Source organism: Erinaceus europaeus, chromosome 14, assembly GCF_950295315.1.
Source record: "Erinaceus europaeus chromosome 14, mEriEur2.1, whole genome shotgun sequence".
Taxonomy (NCBI): domain Eukaryota; kingdom Metazoa; phylum Chordata; class Mammalia; order Eulipotyphla; family Erinaceidae; genus Erinaceus; species Erinaceus europaeus.
The window spans coordinates 15,564,718-15,592,541 of NC_080175.1; the positions used below are offsets into that span (position 1 = coordinate 15,564,718).

The 27,824-nt window shown below is 40.5% G+C and overlaps 1 protein-coding gene across 2 annotated transcripts; it reads left to right on the top strand.

The window, feature by feature from the left end:
* Positions 1 to 4: 4 nt before the first annotated feature.
* On the top strand, positions 5 to 27,824 carry ZDHHC6 (zinc finger DHHC-type palmitoyltransferase 6). Of its 2 annotated transcripts, XM_060171319.1 has the most exons (11): positions 5 to 204; positions 1,594 to 2,078; positions 4,896 to 4,987; positions 7,262 to 7,421; positions 15,122 to 15,283; positions 18,110 to 18,163; positions 23,512 to 23,679; positions 24,491 to 24,532; positions 25,618 to 25,763; positions 25,845 to 25,891; positions 27,342 to 27,824. In XM_060171319.1, the coding sequence occupies exons 2-11, from the start codon at positions 1,812 to 1,814 to the stop codon at positions 27,443 to 27,445; spliced, it is 1,242 nt and encodes a 413-aa protein (XP_060027302.1). In that variant the 5' UTR covers positions 5 to 204; positions 1,594 to 1,811; the 3' UTR covers positions 27,446 to 27,824. The 2 variants fall into 2 exon arrangements, with proteins under 2 accessions (XP_060027302.1, XP_060027303.1); XM_060171320.1 differs by lacking the exons at positions 5 to 204; positions 4,896 to 4,987 and having other exon boundaries at positions 1,951 to 2,078.

Genomic DNA, 27,824 nt, shown 5'->3' on the forward strand with positions numbered 1-27,824 from the left:
TGAGGCGGGGAACCTCCCGGAAGTGGCTGCCGCGGAGACTGCGCCCCTGCCTGGAGCGGGAGAGCGGCGGCCCCGGGGCCCCGGCGGGGAGACCAGCCTGAGGTGGCGGCTCCTGCGCTCCCGCGACTAATACGGAGATCTGTCTCGCTTACTGGAGTCAAGTGCCCGGGACTGAGCGAGCCGGGAGGAGAAAACCTGTTCCGGGTGAGCCCAGGCCGGCCCGGAAATGCGGTGGCTGAGAAGCAGGCACCGGGGCACCAGTCTGGAGGGAGAGGGAGTCCTGGCGGGGCGTGTACCCCCACCTGGGCGGTCGCCACCGCCACCCCGGGCCGCAGCGGGGCCAGACTCTCCTCGGGGACCTGGGTTTTCCCTGCTCTGGGGCACAGTGTGTAAGAGCTGTGCCCGGGGGCGCCTGCTGCGTGTGGGGATCTCAGATCCTCTCCTCTCCCTGCGGCCGGGACCTCACGGAGAAATCTCTTCTGGGACCCCCCCACCCTCCAACATGCACACCCCGTAATCACCGCCCTGCTTTTTTCCCCCTTGCCTCGCACCGGGAGGCGCTTCCTTTTATATGTATATATACATAGATGTATCTTTTCTTGATTTATTATTGGACAGAGACAGAAATCGAGAAGGGGAGATGGAGATTAAGAGGGAAAGAGACAGACAGACACCTGCAGCCCGGCTTCACCATTCGTGAAGCTTTCCTCCCGCAGGTGGGGACCAAGGGCTTGAACCCTGGTCTTTCCACACTGGAATGTGAGTGCTGCCACCTCTTAGCCCCCCACTGGAGGCACTTCCTTCCTCCCCCCCTTTTTTTAAATTTGTTTTTTCTCTTTTTAAATTTTTTTTCCGCCACCCCCCATCTGCAGTCTCAGCTTTCTCTCACTTGCTTCTTTACCTCTGCACGAAAGAACGAACCCCTAGCAGATCACTGTTTACAGGAGCAACCTCAGGCAAATGGTGTCGGCCATGCCTGGCTCAGATTTAGTTGAAATCCCAGTAGAAGGGAACTTAGAAATGTATAAAAGGAGATCGGTGACTTTATTTGTGATGAGTTCAGCCTTAGTCTAATCGCTTCTCCTTGCCAAATCAGCTTCCTTTCTATGGAAAAGGAAACTGGGTTAGATCAACACTAGAGCTATGGTTCCCAGCTCTGAAAAAGTCTTTGTTTCTTTAAATTGTTCACTGAACATGGGACGGTACAGTTCAGCAAGTTGGAAACAAAGGGATGAAAACTTTTAGAATCATATCCAGTTTATACACCATTCAGGCTTATATTTTATTTTTCAGACAAGAGGACTATAATTATTTTTTAGTTTTGTTTATTTTAATGAGATAGATACAGAGACAGACACCAGAGCAGTAATCAGCTGAGGATTGAATCTGGGACCTCAAAGCGTTAGGCATGAAAGTCTTGCAAGACCATTTAACACAACAGTCTTCCCATCCCGATAATAATAATTCTTTTTGACACTGTAATAAAGTACTTTTCCCGTAGTAGTGCACTTGTGAGAAGCTGTTTTAATGATTACTATACTTCCAGTATATTATGAAGTGTTCTACTGTACTTTCTCACTTTGTTTTCTCTAGATTGGGTTTCAAGCCAAGATACTGGATTCTCCTTATTACATGAAAGAGCTGTCTGTGATGGTGTAACAGTGAGCATGGCATAATTTGCGTTTGCATCCCGCAACTTGAAGGCATGGCAGTTAAGGATCACACGCGGACTTGGGGCACATGGAAATGTGTGCACAGAAAAAGGAAATCTGTAATTCTTTAAAAACAGGAACACCACCCTCAGCATCAAAATGGGCACAATCTGCTCAATTATCAAGTTTGAAAATCTCCAGGAATTAAAGAGACTCTGTCACTGGGGGCCCATTATAGCCCTTGGTGTGATAGCAATATGTTCTACCATGGCCATGATTGACTCTGTGTTGTGGTATTGGCCCCTCCATACGACTGGAGGAAGTGTGAATTTCATCATGCTGATAAATTGGACTGTCATGATTCTGTATAATTATTTCAACGCCATGTTTGTTGGTCCTGGCTTTGTTCCTCTGGGATGGAGACCGGTAAGAAAAAAGATTCCTTAAAGATAGTGAACTTTGAAAATAATCACATAATGAGCCTGGGAGATAACACAGCTACATATAGGTTTAATTCCCTGCTACCACGATAAGCCAGAGCTAGGCTTGTCCTCTGTTTAAAATTCTAAAAATATATATAATCCTAAGTTTTGCCTCTTTTATTAGCCCATGGTAGCAAACATTGTACTAACCAATGATTATTTAAAGCTGAAAGAATTTTTTCAGATTCATTTGAAATTGTTCATCTAAATTATCATTTTCCAAGGCAAATTCAGTGAATACTTATGCTACAATAAAAATAGAAAGGAGGAGAGAGGAATGTAGTAAGTTCATGGTCATAAATTTCTAGGAAAAGGACAGGGGTGTATAGCATAATGGTTATGTAAACACTCATACTTGAGGGTCCCAGGTTCAGTCTCCCATACCACCATAAACCAGAGCTGAGCAGTGCACAGGTAAAAATAAATAAATCTAAATTTCTAGGAAACACTGCATCTCATTCACCATATTATAATTTCACGGTGTGGTATGGCTCTGGTATTTTGTTGTTGTTTGTTAATACGTTTTTCAGTATTTTTTTAAACTTTATTCATTTTTCCCCTTTTGTTGCCCTTGTTTATCATTATTGTTGTTGTTATTATTATTGCTGTTATTGCTGTCGTTGTTGGATTGGACAGACAGAAATCGAGAGAGATAGGGAAGATAGGGAGAGAGAAAGACGGACGCCTGCAGACCTGCTTCATGCCTGTGAAGTGACCCCCCTGCAGGTGGGGAGCCAGAAGCTTGAAACGGGATCCTGATGCTAGTCCTTGCCCTTTGCGCCACGTGCTACCGCCAGACTTTGGGTTTCTTCTTATTTTTAAGATGAGGGGAAAAGAAAGACCCAGAGCACCATGCTAGCAGGGGATCAAGCCGTGACTCTCATCCTTGCTTTCTACCCAGTGAGCCACCTCACCAGTCACTGGTGTATTTTTGCTTGTAATACAGTGACATCCAGCAGAATTGAACTCTTTAGAAGCTGCTGTGGTAAACTATTGCAGTGAAATCGTAACATCAAGAAGTATACTACCCGTCAATTCACAGCATCTGAAAAGTTGTCCAAAAATGTCTGCTTAAGAACTTTCATAATCCTTGGTAGCCTGCTAAAATTGCGTAATCTTGGGCTCCATCCTAGACCTGCTGGGTCAGAATCTGCATTTAACAGAATTCTCAGATGATTCCTTAAGTACATTGATGTCAGAGAAATGCTAGTGGACTGTTTGAATGGGGTAATGAGAGGGGTAAGGTGTCGGCACTCCCGTGAGGTGAAGTCCAGCAGGAAGGCAAACTGACCGGTTCTCCCTCGCTTGCTCAAGAGACGACGTGAAATAGAGACAAGAGACACCAGGGAGAATCGGAACATTCTCAACTCTCGTTTATTCAGGGATGGGCTTGGATATATATAGAGAAAGTTAAGCAAAGATCATTTTTCAGATACATCCGAAATTACAGGTTTCTTAAAGGTCAGCTTGCCCCTATGGCAGGGGGCTGGTATGACAAGAATTGATACAGATACATAAAGGTCAAGATAATTAGTCTCCTGATGCACGCATTTAATTACCCAAAGGCCTTTGAGGGGAGAATAGGGGTTGAACCAGTTAAGGCAAGATAGAGAGAAGATAAGCAAGCTTTGGACATCAAAGGGCACTGCTAGGAGTGTGTGATAAGGTGTGTTCTCCTCTGTGATCAGAAGGTGAGGTGAACTCTGAGTAAATGAACCTTAAAGCAGGCAGCCATGTGGCTTGCAGTTAGCAAGTAGAAACTGTGAGATCTCTGTAGGCTCGAGAGGCTAACAAGGCAAGCTTAGTCTGGGAGACTTTTTCCCTCTTGGCTCACCGCTATGACTAACAAGCGGGGTGTTTTCCAAACCTCGATCCAAGGATGGGAGAGCTCCCCTAAGCTCTACCAAGCTATCACATAGTCCCACAGTAAGATAAAATTTATGTTCTGAAAAACATAACTGAAGAGAGAAACCAAAACACCTGTGCAAATAACTTAAGCAGTAAAGCAGAATGTGATGAGTCATTGAAATCAGAAGGAACTAATCATTCTCCTCAGAGAATTTGAGGAAAGAGTGAGAATTTCCATATAAGATGTGGACAAGAGGGCAGTTCAGCTGGCGAGAATGGTGGTAGCTGGAGCTGGAAAACTACAGACAGCCTGATACAGCAGGAAAAGAGACTGATTACTCAATGCAGATAAGCAAATACAGATTATGGCAGGCCTCATACAAGAAAAATTATTAAACCGTAGTACAGTTAGTTATTCAGCATTTTCAGGTATCTCTGACATCATTCGAATTGTATTACAGGGATGATATTCTGACAAATATTTTAGAAATAATAGTAGGAGGAAACTAGACATCTTTGAGATGACCCAATGGAAGGAACAGCCAGATTTCTGAGAATGTTTCCACTTGTGCTTGAACCTATGCTCTGAAAACACCCGTTTATGCTCTCCTCCCATTCTGCTAAGAATCTGGATCTTATTAGAGCCAGCTATACTCAGTAACTTTGAAACTGGGTGGAGTGTAAGGAAGGAAAATTTTAAAATAATTTCTGGGTAATTATGATGCTGTTATTACCAGAAATGTATTTGTTTAAAAGAGCTCGAGTCAAAGGACTCTTACTAAGTATCCATCCCTTTCCTATCAACCTTGAAGGCGGGAGGGGGCAGGGGTATGGGAATATATTTATTCATAAGGCTTAAAAGATTGCTTGAGATCCGTATCTGATATCTTTGTGTTTGTATTTTGCTGCCAAGGAAAATTCTCAGGATAGTATGTACCTGCAGTATTGTAAAGTCTGCCAAGCATATAAGGCACCACGGTCACATCACTGCAGAAAGTGTAACAGGTACTGTGCATCTTTGCTAGTCAATGGGAACTGATTAATTTGATTACTGTTCTTGTTATTCCCACCACCTCAAGCCTAGTTCACTGCAGAGTGGCTGTTTCTTAACGATATTGTCAAAATGTTGACGTGTTTATAATCTCCACCTTATTCCTGTCATCAATTCTAATAATAAGCCTCCTTTTGTAAGAAATAGAAACATTACAGTAGTGGTCCGGGAGGTGGCGCAGTGGATAAAGCATTGGACTCTCAAGCGTGAGATCCTGAGTTCAATTCCCGGCAGCACATGTACCAGAATGATGTCTGGCTCTTTCTCCTCCTATGTTTCTCATTAATAAATAAATAAAATCTAAAAAAGAAAAAGAAAACAAAAGAAAGAAATTATTTTAAAAAAATATGGGAGTCTACTGTAGCGCAGTGGGTTAAGATCACATGGTGCCAAGCACAAGGACCGGCATAAAGATCCCGGTTCAAGCCCCTGGCTTCCCACCTGCATGAGGGTTGCTTCACAAGCAGTGAAGGAGGTCTGCAGGTGTCTTATGTTTCTCTCCTCCTCTGTCTTTCCCTCCTCTCTCCATTTCTCTCTGTCCTAACCAACAACGATGACAACAATAATAACTCCAACAATAAAGAGCAACAAAAAGGAATAAATAAATAAATATTAAAAAGAAAGAAAGAAACATTACAATAAAAATGCAGTTAACTTTGTTATCTGCCCTGCCAAGAGCAAGGTAACATGTCATATGTTCATTTCATTCCCATAGATCAGAAATTGCATTTGTGTGTGTGTGTGTGTGTGTGTTTGCTTGCTTTTAAGAGCTAGAATATGTGCCATTTCACTGCTCAGGGCCACATTTTTTTTTCATTAAGAAGAAGACTGAGATCATAATAGATCAGAATAGCTTCTTCCAGTGCTATTCCCACAGGGTGCTAGGCTCAAGTCTGAGCCAAACATATGAATACATGCCTTACCTGGTGAACTGTCTCTCTAGCCTTTGAGTAGAAATATTTATGCTTTTTGATGGTCATCTTAACTAACTTTAAAATTATCCTGTCTAAATTACCAAGATCTCTTTTTCCCCTTTATTTAGCTGACTGCATCTGCACTTGTTATATCTTACTATTTCCAAGTGCCTACTATCACAAATTCATAGTATAGAAACTTAGTGAGGGGTAGAGGGTAGATAGCATAATGGTTATGCAAAGAGACTCACATCTGAGGCTCCAGAGTCCCAGGTTCAATCCCCCACACCACCATAAGCCAGTGCTCTGGTAAAAAAAAGAAACTTAGTGAGAAAGAAACAGTCATGTGGTCCGGGAGGTGGCGCAGTGGCTAAGGCACTAGACTCAAGCCTAAGGTCTTAAGTTCAATCCCCGGCAGCACATGTACCAGAGTGATGTCTGGTTCTTTGTCTCCTCCTATCTTTCTCATTAATAAATAAAGAACAGTTTTAAATGATCGTTCCCACTAAATAGTAAGATTTATAGTAGTGGAATCACTGGAGGTAAATGAAGTCTAATTTGACGCCAGGGGGTTTCCTTCAGAGACAACAGGGAAAAGAAAGCATTTTGCTTATTATACCACAGGTTATATTCTAGTGTTAGCTTGCTTGGTTCAGATGTTCCACATATAAAGGATGAGAACAGGAAGGGGAAAGAGGAGAATACAGGCATCTGTTAGAGTGAAGATTAGTAAGTAGCTTTGTTGCATCTCTGTTTGCTACTTCAGTCCCTACATTTCAGATCTAGAGGAAAGCCAGGAATCCTGCTCATTTCTTTACAACGAACTTCTCAGTGGGCCTCCTGGCTTCTTTTAAACAGCCTTGCTTGTAGCAGACATCTTTTCTTCTGAGGCTGTTACAAAGTTCCCCTTTCTTGTACTGATTAGAATTGTCACTTTTTAGAGTTGTTTGAAAACCCATAAACGTGGTATATTGCACCAAAGTAAAAGACTCAGGGGGAGGGGGAGTGTACAGGCCCTGGAAAAGGATGACAGAGGACCTAGCAGGGGTTGTATTATGTGGAAAATTGAGAAATATTATGCATGTACAAACTATTGTGTTTGCTGTCAAATGTAAAACATTAATCCCCCAATAGAGGGAAAAAAAAAAAAAGCTATAGAGGTGTGTTTTTTTTCATGTTCATGAAAAAATTCAAGATTTCTATGTGAACACATGAATGTGCTAGATACCTATTTGCTTGATCGCTTGTAGATCAAAATTACTTAAATTAGGCAGAATTTTCTGATGTATGTTTTATGTGGCTCGTTCTTGTTAGATGTGTAATGAAGATGGACCATCACTGTCCTTGGATCAACAACTGCTGTGGTTACCAAAATCATGCTTCCTTCACATTGTTTCTCCTTTTAGCACCATTGGGCTGTATTCATGCTGCCTTCATTTTTGTTATGACTATGTACACACAGCTTTATAATCGGGTAAGTGAAAATGTTTGTTGTAAAATCATTCATGCCATGTTAAAAGGTATTTAACAAGATGATGTAGTAAATCCCTTTTGGAAATAACAGTTTTGTCTAGGGTGGAGGGAGGGGTAGATAGCATAATGGTTATGCAGAGACTCTCATACCTGAGGCTCCAAAGTCCCAGGTTCAAACTTCCCCTCCTCCGCCTCCGTACCATCATATGCCAGAGCTAAGTGGTGCTTTGGTAAAGAAAAAGAAAGAAGTATGTATGTTTTCTGTGGTTTACATGGGGAAACAGAACTCAGCTTCACTCCAGTAGGAAGACATTGTAAAAAAAAATGACGTTTTAACTTTTTTTTTTTTTACATTCAACAGTAAATACAATAGTTTGTACATGCATAACATTCCCCAGATTCCCATTTAACAATACAACCCCCACTATGTCATTCATCATCTTTCATGGACCTGTATTCTCGCCACACACCCACCTACCCCAGAGTCTTTTACTTTGGTGTAATACTCCAATTTCATTTCAGGTTCGACTTGTGTTTTCTTTTCTAATCTTGTTTTTCAACTTCTGCCTGAGAGTGAGATCATCCCATATTCATCCTTCTGTTTCTGATTTACTTCACTCAACATGATTTTTTTCAAGGTCCATCCAATATCGGCTGAAAACAGTGAAGTCACCATTTTTTACAGCTAAATAGTATTCCATTGTGTATATATACCACAACTTGCTCAGCCACTCATCTGTTGTTGGACACCTGGGTTGCTTCCAGGTTTTGGCTATTACAAATTGTGCTGCCAAGAGCATATGTGTACACAGATCTTTTTGGATGGATGTGTTGGGTTCCTTAGGATCTATCCCCAGGAGGGGAATTGCAGGGTCATAGGGTAGGTCCATTTATAGCCTTCTGAGAGTTCTCCAGACTGTTCTCCACAGAGGTTGGACCAATTGACATTCCCACCAGCAGTACAGGAGGGTTCCTTTGACCCCACACCCTCTCCAGCATTTGCTGCTGTTACCTTTTCTGATGTATGACATTCTCACAGGAGTGAAGTGATATCTCATTGTTGTCTTTATTTGCATTTCTCTGACAATCAGAGACTTGGAGCATTTTTTCATGTGTTTATCAGCCTTTTGGATCTCTTCTGTGGTGAATATTCTGTCCAAGTCCTCCCCCATTTTTAGATGGGGTTATTTGTTGTCTTGTTGTTGAGTCTGGCAAGCTCTTTATATATGTTGGTTATTAAACTCTTATCTGATGTATGGCATGTAAAGATCTCCCATTCTGTGAGGGGTCTCTTGATTTGGGTAGTGGTTTCTTTTGCTGTGAAGAAGCTTTTTAATTTGATGTAGTCCCATAGGTTTATACTTGCCTTAGTCTTCTTTGTAATTGGATTCGTTTCATTGAAAATGTCTTTAAAATTTATGCGGAAAAAAGTTCTGCCAATATTTTCCTCTAAGTATCTGATAGTTTCTGGTCTAACATCCAAGTCCTTGATCCACTTGGAATTTAGTTTTGTATTTGGTGAAATACAGTGATTCAGTTTCATTCTTCTGCATGTTTCAACCCATTGTTTCCAACACCATTTGTTGAAGAGACTCTGCTTTCCCCATTTAATAGTCTGGGCACCTTTGTCAAAGATTAGATGTCCATAGGTATGGGGCCTCATTTCTGGGCTCTCAATTCTATTCCACTGGTCAGTGTGTCTGTTCATGTTCCAGTACCAAGCAGTTTTGATGACAATGGCCCTATAATACAGTTTGAAATCTGGGAGTGTGATGCCTCCGTTTCTGTTCTTTTTTCTCAAAATTGTTTTGGCAATTCTAGGTCTTTTCTGGTTCCAGATAAACATTTGTAGCAATTGTTCTATTCTCCTAAAAAATGTGCTTGGGATCTTGATGGGGATAGCATTAAATTTGTAGATGGCTCTGGGTAATATATTCATTTTGATGATGTTAATTCTACCAACCCATGAACATGGAATATCTTTCCACTTCTTTGTGTCTTTTTCAATTTCTTTGAGTAGTGACTCATAATTTTCAGTATACAAGTCTTTCACTTCTTTGGTTAGGTTTACTCCTAGATATTTTATAGTTTTTGTTGCTATAGAAAAAGGAACTGATTTCTGGATTTCAATTTCTTCTAACTTAGTGTTTGCATAGAGGAATGCCACTGACTTTTGATTGTTAATTTTATAGCCTGACACATTACTGTATTGCCTGATGATTTCCAAAAGCTTCTTGCTGGATTCCTTAGGTTTTTCCATGTATACTATCATGTCATCTGCAAATAAGGAGAGTTTGACTTCTTCTCTTCCAATCTGTATGCCTTTAATTCCTTGCTCCTGCCTGATTGCTATGGCAAGAACTTCCAACACTATGTTGAATAGTAATGGTGATAGTGGACAGCCCTGTCTAGTACTACCTGATCTGAGGGGAAATGCTTCCAGTTTTTCACCATTGAGTATGATGTTGGCTGTAGGTTTGCTATATATACACTCCACTATCTTCAGGAATTTTCCATCTATTCCCATTTTTTGTAGTGTTTTGATCATAAAGGGATGTTGTATTTTTCAAAGGCTTTCTCTGCATCTATTGATATGACCATGTGGTTTTTGGTCTTGCTTTTGTTGATGTGGTGGATCACATTGATTGACTTACGTATATTAAACCAACCTTGCATGCCTGGGATAAACCCCACTTGGTCATGATGAACAATCTTTTTGATATACTGCTGTATCCGGTTGGCTAGAATTTTGTTCAATATTTTCGCATCTATGTTCATCAGAGATATTGGTCTGTAGTTTTCTTTTTTGGTTGTGTCCCTGTCTGCTTTTGGTATCAGGGTGATGTTGGCTTCATAGAAGCTGGCAGGGAGTATTCCAGTGTCTTCAATCTTCTGGAAGACTTTTAAAAGTAGAGGTATTAGTTCTTCTTTGAAAGTTTTGTAGAATTCATTTGTAAAACCATCTGGTCCAGGACTTTTATTTTTGGGAAGATTTTTGATAACTGTTTCAATTTCATTAGCTGTGATGGGCCTGTTCATGTTATCCACTTCCTCTTTACTTAGTTTTGGAAGTTGATAGGTATCTAGGAAATCATTCATTTCTTCCAGGTTCTCTAACTTGGTGGCATATAGTTGTTCATAGAAGCCTCGCATGATATGTTGAATTTCTGCAGTGTCTGTTGTGATATCTCCTCTTTCCTTTACTATCCGATTTATTTGGGTCTTCTCCCTTTTTTGTTTTGTGAGTCTGGCTAAAGGTTTGTCGATTTTGTTCACTCTTTCGAAGAACCAACATTTACTTTCATTGATCTTTTGTATGGTTTTCCTATTCTCAATGTTATTTATTTCTGACCTCACTTTAGTGATTTCTGTCCTTCTGGTTGCTTTAGGATTCCTTTGTTGTTCTTCTTCTAGGTCTTTAAGATGTGCAATCAGGCTGTTTATTTGTGCCTTTTCTTGTTTCCTAATGTGTGCTTGCATAGCTGTGAACTTCCCTCTTAGGACTGCTTTAGCTGTATCCCAAATATTTTGATAGCTTGTGTCTTCATTTTCATTGAACTCTCGAAACATTTTGATTTCTTCCTTGATTTCCTCTTTGACCCAGAAGTTGTTAAGAAGTGTACTGTTGAGCTTCCACATTTTGGCACTGTTACTAATCTTTTGTTGATTGTTAAGTGTTAGTTTAATTCCACTGTGGTCTGAGACGATGCTTGGGATGATTTCAGTGCTCTTGAGTTGGCTGATGCTGTCTTTGTGGCCTAACATATGGTCTATCCTTGAGAATGATCCATGTGCATTTGAATAAAATGTGTATTCCAGTTTCTTGGGATGAATGACTCTGAAAATGTCCAATAGTTCTAGTTTATCTATCTCTTCATTTAGCTCCCTTATGTCTTTACTGATTTTCTTCCTGGATGATCTGTCAAGTTGAGATAGTGGGGTGTTGAAGTCCCCTACTATGATTGTGTTACTGTTAATATATTGTTGTAGCTCTTTCAGTAGAAGTTTGATGTATTTAGATGGCTTCTCATTGGGTGCATAGATGTTAATAATTGTTAAGTCCTCTTGATTGACTGACCCTCTGAGCATTAAGTAGTGTCCATTCCTATCTTTTTTAATCTTATCTATTTTAAAGTCTGTCATGTCAGATATGAGAATAGCTGTTCCTGCCCTTTTTTGTGGGCCATTGGCTTGTATGATAGTTTTCCATCCTTTCACTTTAAGTCTGTGTTTGTCTTGTTGAGTTAGGTGAGTTTCCTGTAGACAACATATTGTTGGGTTGTGTTTTCTGATCCATCTTCCTACTCTGTGTCTTTTAATAGGTGAATTCAGGCCATTGACATTTATTGATATCAAAGATTGAAGATAATTTAACGCCATTCTTGAAGAGTTTTAGAGTGTTTTGATATATGTCCTATTTGTGGTGGTCTGGTTGTTTATAGGAGACCTTTCAGAACTTCTTTCAGGGCAGGCTTGGTGATGGTTGCTTCCTTCAACTGTTGCTTGTCTGAGAAGGTTTTGATGCCTCCATCTAGTCTGAATGACAGTCTAGCAGGATATAGTATTCTTGGCTGAAAGCCTTTCTCATTGAGCACTCGATAGATATCTTGCCATTCTCTTCTGGCCTGTAGTGTTTGTATGGAGAAGTCTGCTGCTAATCTTATGGATTTTCCTTTGTAGGTGACTCTTTGTTTTTCTCTTGCAGCCTTGAGGATCCTTTCTTTATCCTTATTCCTTTCCATTCTAAGTATGACATGTCTTGGTGTCTTTAGGTCTGGGTTAATTCTGTTTGGGACCCTCTGGGCTTCTTGAATCTTTATGTCTTTGGTGTTGTCTAGACTAGAGAAATTTTCAGCTATTATGGCCTGGAGAATGCTTTCTTCCTCTCCTTCTCTTTCTTCCTCTGGTAAGCCAATAATGCGTATATTGTTTCTTTTGAAGTCATCCCATAGGACTCTGTTGTTGTTTTCAGAATCTCTTAATCTCTTTTTGAGATCTCTTACTTCTTTTTTAGTTGTCTCTAATTCATCCTCAATCTTGCTAATTCTGTCTTCAGCCTCATTGATTCTATTCTCTCTGCCCTCTACTGCTTTCTGGAGTTCATCTATTTTGTTGCCCTGCTCTGATACTGTTTTAGCTTGTTCAGCTAGTTGCCTTCTTAGCTCAGCGATTTCAGCTTTCAGCTCTCTAATAATCATGAGATAATTAGAATTTTCTTCCATATTCTCATTTGTTGTTCCTGCATTTCTGATTACAATTTTTTCAAATTCTTTACTCACTCCTGTTATTATTTCCTTAGCTAATGTTTGGATGTTGAACTCGTTGTTTTGTGCTTCACCCTCTGGAGGACTTTTAGCTGGACTCTTGTCCTGGTTCGAGTCTCCAATATTTTTTCTTGTTGTTTTAACCATTTTATATATTATGTTATGAGTTCCCTTTATCAGTACTTTTCAAATTATTGATCACTATTGCCTGGATTGACTTGTGTCCAAGTAATTTAATTAAAGGGTTTACCGTGGTGGAAGTTAACAGTTTTTTCAATCCCTGAGTTGGAGCTCTGTGGTGTAAAAGCCTCTTTTTTTTTCTTCCCTGTAGGCTATGGGAGCCTGAGGGATTTTAAACTGTCAATAGGCTTCTTAGCTTAATCACTGACTCCTGACCAAGAGATAAAGCAGGGTGTGGCAGAGATAATCCAGTGGTTATGCAAAGAGACTTTCACAGCCCCTCAGCTATAGGTCTTCTCCTGAGTTTCCCGGTTAGATCTCTGTCCCCTGGTGTCCCTCCCTGTTGCTGCTCCAGATTCTGAGGGTAGTAGCAATGGAGACTCAGAGTTGCACTTGGTGAGTCTCTGGGGAGTCCTTTCCTCCCTTCAGCTGTCCCCTTGTTGTGGAGCAGACTGGAGGTGGTGTCTCAACTGATAAACTGTTGAACTGTTAGCAGTCACTTAATCTCTCCTTAGGCCCCTCTCTCCTTTCTGTCACCAGCCACGCGTGTTTGTACTCACTGGTGATTTACTGGGTTCCTGTGGTCATTCTAGTCCTGTCTTGTTTCGGTCCGGGTGGTCTCCTTTGGTATTCCTAGTTGATCCGGGAGAGGAAAGGAGAGGAGAGGAGAGGAGAGGAGAGGAGAGGAGAGGAGAGGAGAGGAGAGGAGAGGAGAGGAGAGGAGAGGAGAGGAGAGGAAGCGATCTGCTCGAAGTTTTAACTTTTAAGATGAGGAGAGATCACTTTGTTCTGTTAAATCAACATACATGCTCTAGTTGAAGCTGAGAAATATTTTAGTATTGTATTTGCATTAGATTTAAGACTTCACAACTATGGTAAGACTAGACAGAACAAACATTAAGCAGCAAACGACAACACCGCGATGCCTTGCTGTTTCTGTCCAGTCCATGTGGCAAGTTGTAGCTCTTTTGTTCCTTTCTTTCTTTTTTTTTTTTTAACATTTTATTTATTGATTGATGAGATAGGAGAGAGAAAGAACCAGACAGCTCTTTGGTACATGTGCTGCCAGGGATAGAACTCAAGACCTCATGCTTGAGAGTCCAATGCTTTATCCACTGCACCACCTCCCAGACCACTCTTTTGTTCCCTTCTAACTCCACTGCTTTGGAAGGTGGCTCATGGAGCAAATGAATGTCTTAAAATATCCATGGAGTTGATCTGTGATCATGAGATATATGAGATCTTATTCAAAGATCGCAAATTCAAGCCTCTAAGCAAACCTGGAAGTAAAAAAGGAGGGACACAGACCGGATGGGAATTTGACAAGTTGGAGAACACAGTTCCTTCACAGAACAGGCACTAACTCACTATTTGACTTGAGCCAGATTTTGATGTTTGAGAATCTTTTTCAAAGAAATCTGAAAATCTGGATTCTTTTTAATTGTGTAAATTTCTGATTTCTAAATGCTGGCACATCACTAAACATTTTAAAAACACTTTGCAGGCAATACACACCTGCATTTTGCTGGTTTTCAACCATTGGTTATAGAACCTGAGGAAATAAATAACTAAATCCTGACTTGTGAGATTATATACACTCCTTGCCATGAAAAATAAATAAAACTTTAAAAAAGAACTCTTGCTATGGAGATTACTATGAGTATAGATGCGCAAGGGGATAGGAGGGAATTATAATTTAGAAGATTGGGAGTCGGGCAGTAGTGCAGCGGATTAAACACATGTGGCACAAAGCACAAGGACCGGCGGAAAGATCCTGGTTCGAACCCCCGGCTCTCCACCTGCAGGGGGTCATTTCACAGGTGGTGAGGCAGGTCTGCAGGTGTTTATCTTTCCCTCCCCCTCTGTCTTCCCCTCCTCTCTCCATTTCTCTCTGTCCTATCTAACAATGACTTCAATAACAACAACAATGAAAAACAACAAGGGCAACAAAAGGGAAAATAAATAAATTTTTAAAAACAGTAAAATAATTTAGAAGGTTGTCCATGAATGTTAACGTTTGTGGAGGCTACCCAACACTTTCTCAGGACACGGTGTAAAACCAAGTTACACTTGAGACAGAATGATGTGACTTATCTGCATGAATTCAGGGGACCACTTAATAGAAGCAGCTGAGTTTGTTTTGGCTACAGTGTCACTGACACTTGTTGATCCTGTTTGAGCGAGCTGTTTTAAATGCTCCAGTAGAATCTGACCATTTTCAACAACCACATATCCTGAGTGTGTGCTGTTGTTATAGCTCTCCTTTGGGTGGAACACGGTGAAGATTGATATGAGTGCAGCCCAGAGAGACCCTCTTCCAGTGATTCCATTTGGACTAGCTGCATTTGCTGCCACCTTGTTTGCCTTGGGATTAGCTTTAGGAACAACCATAGCTGTTGGGATGTTGTTTTTTATCCAGGTAAGTTCCTTGTTTACCCTTGCCTGTAGCTACAAGTGGTCAAAGTGTTGGAAGAGGTAAAGTGCTATTTGAGTATGTAATATGGATCAGATTATTGACACTTCCTCCATCTAGGTAAACCATCTTTTTGATGTTGACTTAAGAGTTAATACTCATCTTATTGCCGAGAAAATGTTCCTCACACTTAAAATTGCTACTGATCTTGACATCAACCCCCAAAGAAGTTAGAGGGGAGAATTGTCTCCCATTCCTTACAGATGAGTAATTCAGTCATAGAAAGTTTAAGTGACCCTAGTCTAAGATCAGCCATTCATATGTTTAGAAAACACAATATTAATGCCATTTAATAATTTGTGTTTTGTTACAACTATATTTAACTGTTATATCATCATCATTATTATTATGTGTGAGTCTGTTTTAGGCATTTTGCATGTGCGCACATAATCCCCATTACACCATGACGTCAGTACTATCTAATAGATGCTTTGGGAGGAACGACCTTGCTTGTGTCTGAGGCTACAGTAATAAATGTGAAGAGTGTCCTGCCCTGTGAAACTTGTGATTAGTAGTAAATCATTAATTAATACAGGATCCTGTGTATATCATTGATTTGTGTACCAAGTGCTTTGAATGTATAGAGAATGAGGATGTGACCCCATAGGAGCCAGTTCTTAGGACTCATTTCATTCACTTCACTTAACTAGGGTTTGTTGTTGTTATTTTTTTTTAAGATTTTATTTATTTATGAGCAAGATAGGAAGAGAGAGAAAGAACCAGACATTACTCTGACACATGTTCTGCTGGGGATTGAACTCAGGAACTCATGCTTGAGAGCCCAAAGCTTTATCGCTATGCCACCTCCTGGACCACTGTTGTTATTTTAAAGCTCATGATAGGCCAGGTATTGTGCCAAACCCTGGGGATGTGATGAAGGCTCCTAGTCCAGGATTGTGCTTTCATTATGTTTGTAAAAGCACATCGTCATTCCAAGGAAATACAGGACTCTTACAAACAGAAATGCTCAGCGTGAGGGCCTGATGTCTCCCCCAGCTCAGTCCTTTTTGGACACTTGATTTTAATATCACCAGCTAGTTTAGATCATATTTTATGTTTTCTACTAGTATGCGATCCAATTCTTAGAAACTTTTTTCACTAATACCTATAACGAGAAATCAGACTAGATGAAAATCAAACCCCGTAGTATAAAAAGCCTACGTCAGAGGAGGAAATGGCTCATGTACAAGCCCCCAGCCTCCATGTGGAAGCAGCTGCATGGTAGAAGCTCCATAAATGGTGGGAAAAAGTACTGTGGTGTCTCGTCCTCTGTCTAAAATAATAGTCTGCTGGAGTGAAGCACTAGAATCATGCAGGGTCAGAGCCCCAAGGATAACCATGGTGACAGGGGAAAAAAGAATCAGTGGAATTGGACCTGTCTAGAAAAATTGAGTAATGTAATAAAGACTAGATACATTCTGTTTTGTTTCTTTGTTTTTTCACAGTAACTCCATAGTTTTTATTTGGCGTTCGTTGACTCCTGACCTCCCATATTCACTAAATTCACAGAGATTCTCCCTTGTGACAGTCCTCTGAAGGTTAAGAGTCTTGGAATCATTAGAAAACATCATGACTTGGGAGCCGGGCTGTAGTGCAGCGGGCTAAGCGCAGGTGGCGCAAAGCACAAGGACCGGCATAAGGATCCCGGTTCGAACCCCGGCTCCCCACCTGCAGGGGAGTCGCTTCACAGGCGGTGAAGCAGGTCTGCAGGTGTCTATCTTTCTCTCCTCCTCTCTGTCTTGCCCTCCCTCTCTCCATTTCTCTCTGTCCTATCCAACAACGACAACAACAATAATAACTACAACAATAAAACAAGGGCAACAAAAGGGAATAAATAAATAAATATTTAAAAAAAAAAAGAAAAGAAAACATCATGACTTATTTGTTATATTCACAAGGCTTCTTCCATGAGTGTGGCTTCTGCTCTTAACCAACTGGGAAACCTTTCCACACAAGTAGCTCCCTCTCAGCCTCTGACCTGCACGCACATCTACCCACTTGGCTGCCAGGATTTAAATTCCTTCCCTGCTCACAAGGTGACGGCCTTCACAAGAGCTGCTGCTCACACTATCCACATGGTGATATCAAAGTAGCTGGCTTGCACCCTCACTTCCAAGAGAGCCAAGCAAAGAAGGAGCAAAGGCAGGACCGGGTGGTGGCACAGTGGTTTAAGCGCACATGGTGCGAAGTGCAAGGTCCAGCATAAGGATCCCTGCTCAAGCCCCCAGCTCCCCACCTGTGGGGGCAGGGGAGGGGTTTGCTTCATGGAAGGTGAAGCAGGTCTGCAGGTTTCTGTCTTTCTCTCCCCCCTCAGTCTTCCTCTCCTCTCTTGATTTTTCTCTGTCCTATCCAATAACAGCAACAATGATCTAGATATATTCTGTTTTTAAGGCAAGCATAATATTAGGTTGACTAAAATGAGTCCATATAACATTTGTGAGAGGGAGAGAAATAACCAGGACATCATTTTGGCATATGTGATGCCAGGGATTGAACTCAGGACCTCATGCTTATAAGTTCAACACTTTATCCACTGCACCACCATCCAGCCACTGTACTGCTGTTTTAATACTCTGAAAACATGAATGTAAATTAAAATAAAGATCTTAATATTGATTATTGATGGCAGTAATCATTATGAAGAAGCTTGTAGTTTTTGCTGTTACCTTCATTTATGGACTAGAACAATCGGACTTAGAGAGTTAATGTGAAGATGATAACCCTAGTGAACCAAATTCGCATTATAAAACTGTACTGTCATCTAATTTCCAGATGAAAATAATTCTCAGAAACAAAACCTCTATTGAATCATGGATTGAAGAGAAGGTAAGTTTTCTAAATTTTCTAATTCTTTCCTCAGTATTAACAAAGTAATGATTAACTTCCAAGTCAGAACTGCCTTAAAGAGAAAAATGTGTATCAAGTCTTACATGATAGTATACATGGAAAAACCTAAGGAATCCAGCAAGAAGCTTTTAGAAATCATCAGGCAATACAGTAAGGTGTCCGGCTATAAAATTAACATTCAAAAGTCAGTGGTATCTATTCCTCTATGCAAACACTAAGTTAGAAGAAATTGAGATCCAAAATCAATTCCTTTTATTATAGCAAAAAAACAATAAAATATCTAGGAGTAAATCTAACCAAAGAAGTGAAAGACCTGTATACTGAAAATTATGAGTCACTACTCAAAGAAATTGAAAAAGACACAAAGAAGTGGAAAGATATTCCATGTTCATGGGTTGGAAGAATTAACATCATCAAAATGAATATATTACCCAGAGCCATCTACAAATTTAATGCTATCCCCGTCAAGATCCCAAGCACATTTTTTTTGAAAATAGAAAAAATGCTACAAATGTTTATCTGGAACCAGAAAAGACCTAGAGTTGCCAAAACAATCTTGAGAAAAAAGAACAGAAACGGAGGCATCATACTCCCAGATTTCAAACTGTATTATAGGGCCATTGTCATCAGAACTGCTTGGTACTGGAACATGAACAGACACACTGACCAGTGGAATAGAATTGAGAGCCCAGAAATGAGGCCCCATACCTATGGACATCTAATCTTTGACAAAGGTGCCCAGACTATTAAATGGGGAAAGCAGAGTCTCTTCAACAAATGGTGTTGGAAACAATGGGTTGAAACATGCGGAAGAATGAAACTGAATCACTGTATTTCACCAAATACAAAACTAAATTCCAAGTGGATCAAGGACTTGGATGTTAGACCAGAAACTATCAGATACTTAGAGGAAAATATTGGCAGAACTCTTTTTCTGCATAAATTTTAAAGACATTTTCAATGAAACGAGTCCGATTACAAAGAAGACTAAGGCAAGTATAAACCTATGGGACTACATCAAATTAAAAAGCTTCTTCACAGCAAAAGAAACCACTACCCAAATCAAGAGACCCCTCACAGAATGGGAGAAGATCTTTACATGCCATACATCAGATAAGAGTTTAATAACCAACATATATAAAGAGCTTGCCAGACTCAACAACAAGACAACAAATAACCCCATCCAAAAATGAGGGGAGGACTTGGACAGAATATTCACCACAGAAGAGATCCAAAAGACTGAGAAACACATGAAAAAGTGCTCCAAGTCTCTGATTGTCAGAGAAATGCAAATAAAGACAGCAATGAGATATTACTTCACTCCTGTGAGAATGTCATACATCAGAAAAGGTAACAGCAGCAAATGCTGGAGAGGGTGTGGGGTCAAAGGAACCCTCCTGCACTGCTGGTGGGAATGTAAATTGGTCCAACCTCTGTGGAGAACAGTCTGGAGAACTCTCAGAAGTCTAGAAATGGACCTACCCTCTGACCCTGCAGTTCCTCTCCTGGGGACATATCCTAGGGAACCCAACACATCCATCCAAAAACATCTGTGTACACATATGTTCTTGGCAGCACATTTGTAATAGCCAAAACCTGGAAGCAACCCAGGTGTCCAACAACAGATGAGTGGCTGAGCAAGTTGTGGTATATATACACAATGGAATACTACTCAGCTGTAAAAAATGGTGACTTCACCATTTTCAGCCTATCTTGGATGGAACTTGAAAAATTCATGTTGAGTGAACTAAGTCAGAAACAGAAGGATGAATATGGGATGATCTCACTCTCAGGCAGAAGTTGAAAAACAAGATCAGAAAAGAAAACACAAGTAGAACCTGAAATGGAATTGGCATATTGCACCAAAGTAAAAGACTCTGGGGTGGGGGTGGGTGGGTGGGGAGAATACAGGTCCATGAAGGATGATAAATGACATAGTGGGGGTTGTATTGTTATATGGGAAACTGGGGAATGTTATGCATGAACAAACTATTGTATTTACTGTTGAATGTAAAACATTAATTCCCCAATAAAGAAATAAAAGAAGGGGAAAAAATCACATGAATGCCACATGAAAGAAGAATATGTGAAACGTTTTGATTCACTGGCTTAACTCCCATAGAAATTGGTTTCTTATCAACCTGACTTGCTGGAGACCTAAGCCACACATATAAGGCCCTTAGCCATTTTCTCTCAGGCTAGAGAGTTAGGCATTCCTGCATGGAAAAGAAAGTCTATCCTCCATGGTGCCATCACACTTTTTTTTTGTTTGTTTTTGTTTTTTTCTTTATTGGGGAATTAATGTTTTACATTCAACAGTAAATACAATAGTTTGTTCATGCATAACATCCCCCAGTTTCCCATTTAACAATACAACCCCCACTATGCCATTTATCATCCTTCATGGACCTGTATTCTCCCCACCCACCCACCCCCACCCCAGAGTCTTTTACTTTGGTGCAATATGCCAATTCCATTTCAGGTTCTACTTGTGTTTTCTTTTCTGATCTTGTTTTTCAACTTCTGCCTGAGAGTAGATCATCCCATATTCATCCTTCTGTTTCTGACTTAGTTCACTCGCCATCACACTTTTTCTTAACAATGGGGACAGAGTTTATGACATTTAGTTTGTCACCCACCTCACAAACTCCAATCCATACTTTACAAGATACATTGTGATTATAATGTGACAGGTAAATATGACCGCCCTGCTCGTTGCTCAAAACTTCTCCGAATGTCATCATTGCTATAATTAAGATTACTAACTGGAATGCTTGTGGAGACCAGCAGATATCATATACGAATGGTCCTATCCTGTACATCACAGCTACCCAACTGGCAAGCTATTTGCTGCCACAGGGAAATACTCATCTATTATAAGACTTTCTAATCTTTTTTATTCCCTTTTGTTACCCTTGTTTTTTGGGGTTTTTTTCCCCCCTCCAGGATTATTTATCGCTGGGGCTTGGTGCCTGTGCCATGAACCACTGCTCCTGGAGGAGGCCGTTCTTCCCATTTGGCTGTCCTTGTTGCACTTGTTGTAGTTGTTATTGTTTTCCTAGCTGTTGTTGTTGGATAGGACAGAGAGAAATCCGAGAGAGGAGGAAAGATAGACACAGACCTGCAGACCTGCCTCACCGCTTGGGAAGTGACCCCCCCTCCCCCGCAGGTGGGGAGCTGGGGCTCGAACTGGGATCCTTATGCGCTGGCCCTTGTGCTTTGCACCATGTGCACTTAGCCTGCTGCGCCACTGCCCAGCTCCTGCCCTGTTGTTTTCACTGTTGTTGTAGTTATTGTTACTGATGTTGTCATTGTTAAATAGGACAGAGAAATGGAGAGAGGAGGGGAAGACAGAGAGGTGGGGAGCTGGGGTTCGAGCCGGGATCCTTATGCTGGTTCTTGCACTTCACGCCATGTGCACTTAACCTGCTGCGCTACCGCCCAGTCATGTTATCTCTGAGAGAGAGGAAGAGAGACAGAGAGAGAGACACCGACCAGAGCACTTAGCACATACCTAGCCTTTTTGCCTGATTTCTTGTCCCTTAAAACTTAATTCAGGGAGTCGGGCGGTAGCGCAGCGGGTTAAGCGCATATGGCACAAAGTGCAAGGACCGGCATAAGGATCCCAGTTCGAGCCCCCGGCTCCCCACCTGTAGAGGAGTCGCCTGCTTCACAGGCGGTGAAGCAGATCTGCAGATGTCTTTCTCTCCCCCTCTCTGTCTTCCCCTCCTCTCTCCATTTCTCTCTGTCCTATCCTACAACAACAAACAACAAGGGCAACAAAAGGGAAAATAATAATTTAAAAAATTTTTTTTAAAAACCCTAATTCAGGTTTAATTTCCTCCAGGGAGTCTTCCTTGATTCTCCGTAGACTGGGTTAAGTATTTTTGTTCCATTATTCCCTTAGCATCCATTTCAACTGGGTTTGTACATCTACTGAAGGAAAAAGTATTATATCTTTATACCACTAGATGTCAGTAAAACTTAAGAAATTCCAAGCCAGTGTCCTGGAACCTTCTTCTGCAGACCCCTACCCCACTAGGGAAAGATAGAAGCAGTTAAGGGGTATGAATCCACCTGTCAATGCCAATGTCCTTCGCAGAAGCAATTACAGAAGCCAGACCTCCCACCTCTTACACCCCATAAAGATCTCTGGTCCACGCTCCCAGAGGGATAAATAGGGAAGCTTCCAATGGAGGGGATGGGATATGGGAACTCTGGTAGTGGGAATTGTATGGAATTGTACCCCTCTTATCCCACAAGCTTGTCAGTCATTAAATCACTAATAAAATTTTTTGTTTGTTTTTGTTTTTTTTCCCTCCAGGGTTATTACTGGGCTCAGTGCCTGCACCATAAATCCACCGCTCCTGGAGACCATTCCCCCCCCACACTTTTTTTTTGTTGCCCTTGTTGTTGTAGCCTCGTTGTTGTTATTATTATTGCCATTGTTGATGTTGTTCGTTGTTGGATAGGACAGAGAGAAATGGAGAGAGGAGGGGAAGACAGAGGGGGAGAGAAAGATAGACACCTGCAGACCTGCTTCACCGCCTGTGAAGCGACTCCCCTGCAGGTAGGGAGCCGGAGGCTCAAATCGGCATCCTTACGCCAGTCCTTGGGCTTTGCGCCACATGCGCTTAACCCACTGCGCCACTGCCCGACCCCCCTAAATTTTTTTTAAAAAAAGAACGAAAATGCCTAGAATCTTAAGTTATGCAACCTGAATATGTGTATGTATGGAACATGCACAGAAATTACTATATAGGCATGTGTGATGTCACAGAAAACTGAAAGCTTGCCCTCACATACCTACTATTTAAAAAAAAAAAAGATTTTCATAAAGCGGTGCCTCCTTTGTTACACGTTTCCTGGCCATTCCTCTAAGTGTCATTGTGGCCCAAGGTAAACTTGCATGCTAGTGCAACTCAAACATTTCCTTCCATCATGAATAAGCTCTTGCTTTCTCTCAAATCTGTCATTCCTTCTTTCTACCTGAATTTTTGTTTTTGTTTTGTTTTTTCCTGAACAAGGAGGAACTCCTGTTTTGTTTTGTTTTTTAATGTTTGTAATAAAGCTATTCACTTTTTAATAAGCATTTTCAAATACTTATTCCTAAATAGGCCCTCTCGCACATTTCTGGAGAATCTCACAAAAGGTTGGTGTTATGTGTCAAGTTCTTTCTAGCTTCTATCTCTTCTATGTACAGTAACATCCCAAGAACTAAGTCTCTATGAATGATTAAAAAAAAAAATCTGAGAAATATTATCAATGTCATTACTATAAGCCATTTAAAACAGGAGCAACTGCCAACATATTTTTGTTATCCACAGGCTAAAGATCGAATTCAATATTATCAACTAGACGAAACCTTTGTTTTTCCTTATGACATGGGAAGTAAATGGAAGAACTTTCAACAGGTATTTACATGGTCAGGGATCCCTGAAGGAGATGGACTGGAGTGGCCAATAAAAGAAGGTTGTCACCAGTACAACTTAACAGTGAGTTTTAGTAAATTGAATAGTAACAATAGTGATAACGTAACACTTTGTATCATGTCTACTTCTTTTTATTTAAGCCTCTGTGTAGCTTTCCATGCCAGTGAGACACAAACCTGATTCCTTTTTCAAAATATGGTCTGGAACTATTTTCCAGCCACTTACGAGTAAGATTCATTCTTTACAGTGAGCATAATCTACTGGTCAGAAAATAAGACCATTTCTAGTGCCACCTCTTCTGTAAAAATCTGGCCTAATCACTCCAAGACACACTGGGATGTAGCATTTAATACTACAGCATGATAACACGTGAGCACGTCTTATGTTCTTATTCTTTTTTCTTTTTTTCTTTTTTTAAGATTTTACTTATTAATGAGAAAGGAGGAGAGAGAAAGAACCAGACATCACTCTGCTGCATGTGCTGCCAGGGCTTGAACCCTGGATCTGATACTTGAGAGTCCAGTCCTTTATCCATTGAGCCATCTCCCAGACCACTATATGTTATATCTTTAAAAGAACTCTAAGACAGAGACCATGTGTTAGCTTTATATCCCCTGCTATATCTAATTTAGTGCTATTGCTAAATTGTTGCATAAAAAGTGACTCAGGATGATGACTTTAGTCAAGACTCAATACTGTCTGTTCACCGTGTCATGAAGGAATCAGTGGATCTTGATGTCATCTTTACGCCAAGTGTTAGCCTAAAAGCAGAGATACATATGAGGAGAGGACATTGAGATTAGAGATGAGGAAAAGCTCTTCTTTGACACTGAGATAAGAAACATAATATTTGCTTTTTATGTCTTCCAAACAGATCGAACAGTTGAAGCAAAAAGCTGATAAGAGAGTCAGAAGTGTAAGTAATTCTTTTGCAATGACTTGTTTTTTTCTTCCCCCAGGCTGTACACTTCTGCGTAGTTTTTAATAAATAGTTACGAGGGCAGGCACTGGTGCACCCCAGTTGAGTGACTTATTGCGATGCACAAGGAGACCCAACTGACTTCAAGCACCTAGTCCCCCTCCAGGGGGAAATCTTCATGAGTGCTGAAGCAGTGCTGCAGGTGTCTCTCTTTGCTTTCTCCTTTTCTGCCCCTCCCTTCCCTTTCAATTTTTCTCTGTCTTATCAAATAAAAAATGGAAGGAAGGAAAGAAAGAAAGAAAGTAGTTAGGAAGGGAGAGAGGAAGAAAAGAAGGAAGAAAGGGCAATGGGGAGTTAAAAAAAATGGCCACCAGGAGTGGTGGATTCAACATGCAGGCACTGAGCCATAGTGATAACTTTAATGGCAATAAATAACAAAAGAAATAGATTAGCCTGGAGGCTTGGAAAGGATAGGATCAGCCTGTGTTACCATGCTAGGAAAATTGCTCATTGTGTTAGAGCGTAGAACTTACATAGAAGCTACTTTCTCAGTCCCTGGCACTACCATATGCCAGAGCTGAGCATTTACCTGCTCTTTCTCTTCTCATTCTCTTGCTCATAATAAATAAGGTTTTGTTGTTGAGATATATATATATATATATATATATATATATATTCCCAATCTGGCTTGTTTGTACGGAGTTTATAATTATGTTGTGTGATCCCCAGCAGTCAACTGTAGCTGTTTAAATTAGCACAAAATAAATTCAATGTTCTCAGTTGAATTACTCCTATTGTGTTTCATGTGTACTTGTGTCTAGTTGTTACTTTACTGGGTACCAGAAATATCGAATATTGCCAGTATTTTGTAGTATATATACATCAACACTGCTTCATAATTTAATTCTTAGTTCTGTGCCTGAAATGAAGAGAAGAAAATCCTTAAGAACTAGTGACATGTGGAACTGGGAGAGAAAAAGAGCTCACTTGATATTTTGCCTCTTTTAGCAATTTAAATTCAGATTTTAAAAAACTTCAGATATGGGTAAACTTTAAATTGGTTCTCTGATTATTAATCCTAGGTTCGCTATAAAGTTGTAGAAGATTATAGTGGTGCCTGCTGTCCTTTGACTAAAGGGATCAAAACCTTCTTCACAAGTCCGTGCACTGAAGAGCCACGGATCAGGCTACAGAAAGGAGAGTTCATTCTAGCCACAAGAGGGTTAAGGTGTGTAACAAAATACAAAATTTCTTCTCTAATGTCTTCTTGGTGTCTGGCCTAAAATAATTTACTCTTTAAATGTTTCAGGTACTGGTTGTATGGAGACAAAATTCTTGATGATTCCATTATAGAAGGTATGTAAATGGAAAATGTTTGAAAGGCAAGACTGCTAGCTTCCAAAGTTTGCCTGAATAACTATTATAAACAATCATTTCTTCCTAGACTTATGCTTGTTGAGTCTTTTCTGTGGTAGCTAACGTTTGAGCACGCACATAACTATGTGACTTGTATAAGTGCTTCACTTCTGGTATACTTCTGGTACCCACAGCCCTCTGAGTTAAGTATTGTCATCTACATTTTATTGGTGAAGGAAATGAAACACAAAGAAGCAGAGCAACTTACCCAACACCAAACACTAAAAATAAATAAAGCCATGGCCCTAGTCTAAGCAGCCAGGCTCTGGAGCCTGTGCTCTAAACTTACCCTATGTTATCTGCCCCCCCCACACACACACACACACACACCATATTTTGTATGGTCACTTAGTGGACTGGTGAAATAGTATAATAGTTATGCAAAAAGACTTTTATGCCTGAAACACCAAAGGTCTTAGGTTCAATCCCCAGTACCACCATAAGCCAGAGCTGGCTTAATTTAAAATAATAATAATGGATTGAAGCATTCTTTGTCTTTAGATACATTGTTTCTGATTACTTCTTTTTTAAGATAAAGATTAACCAGTTTACTCCTTAAAATGCACTAGTAAGGGTGGGAGTAGATAGCATAAAGGTTATGCAAAGAGACTGTCATGCCTGAGGCTCTGAAGTCCCAGGTTGAGTTGCCAGCACCCCATAAGCCACAGCTAATCAGTGCTCTGGTTAAAAAAAAAAAAAAAAAAAAATGCACTAGTTAGTGACCTGGGAAGTGGTACAGTGGTGTAGGGATCAGGATTTATAAGCTGTCTTGGGTTCAGTCCCCTGCTCAGTTCAGTCCCTTGTTCACTTGTGCCAAACTGGTGTTCTGGCTTCATTCTTGGTCTGCCTACCTCTTGTGAAATAAATAAAATAAAATTTATTTTTAAAAAATGGTTAATCCTAAATTACCCCCAAGTGTCATTTTAGGCAACCTTCACATATTTACATGTTGAGAAAAGTATCTAAAAGGCTGCTGGGAGGTACTTCCCTGGCACAGATGAAGTGTGATGGAGCCCCAGTAGCACCTCACACAGTCATACATGTAGTGTAGGATCTGCATGGAGAAGTTCTGCCTGAATCACTTAGGGGTACCCTGGATCAGAATTAGCCCCTCCTTCAGATAATAGAATTTTGTAAATAGTCTGTTTTCGAGTTAGTTTGATAGGGGCATTTGCAAACCAAAAATTTCCTCCTGAATTTTGCTTATAAAAGTTGATTTTAAAAAGGAAAAACTTTATTGTTAAATGGGAATCTGGGGAATGTTATGCATGTAAAAAAAAAAAAGGAAAAACTAATATAAGCCTGTTAATTTAAAATAATTGGACTTAAGGGTCTCAGTAATATCATCACAGAATATCTGACTCCACATCAATCTTGTTTTTTTCCTCAGGAGTTTCAAGAATAAGAGGATGGTTTCCTAGAAACTGTGTGGAAAAGTGTCCCTGTGATGCTGAAACAGATCAAGCTCCAGAGGGTGAAAAAAAAAATAGATAGCCACTGCTAAGAGTAAAGAGAAAAAACTATTCTTTACGTCCGTTCCATTACTTGAAAATTACACATTTTACTAAAGAATTATGCAATGATCCTACTCTGGTTAAGGTGTTCTTTTCCTCAAAGGTGCCCTTGTGCCATGACCGAAATATTTTTATTACCATTATGAAATGGAGAAGCCATTCTACATATGCCTTTGAATTCCTTCCCCACTTTGCCACCTCGTCCCCCACCACCAGAAGGAAGAAACACTTCACCCCAGTAAATCAGCTGCATTTTCTCTTAAGATTTTTTTATGCTCTGCACACTCTGGACCTCACCCGCAGATGTTGACTCCCCTTTGCCAGGAGCATCTGCATGTGATGCTTTTATCTCACCCCAT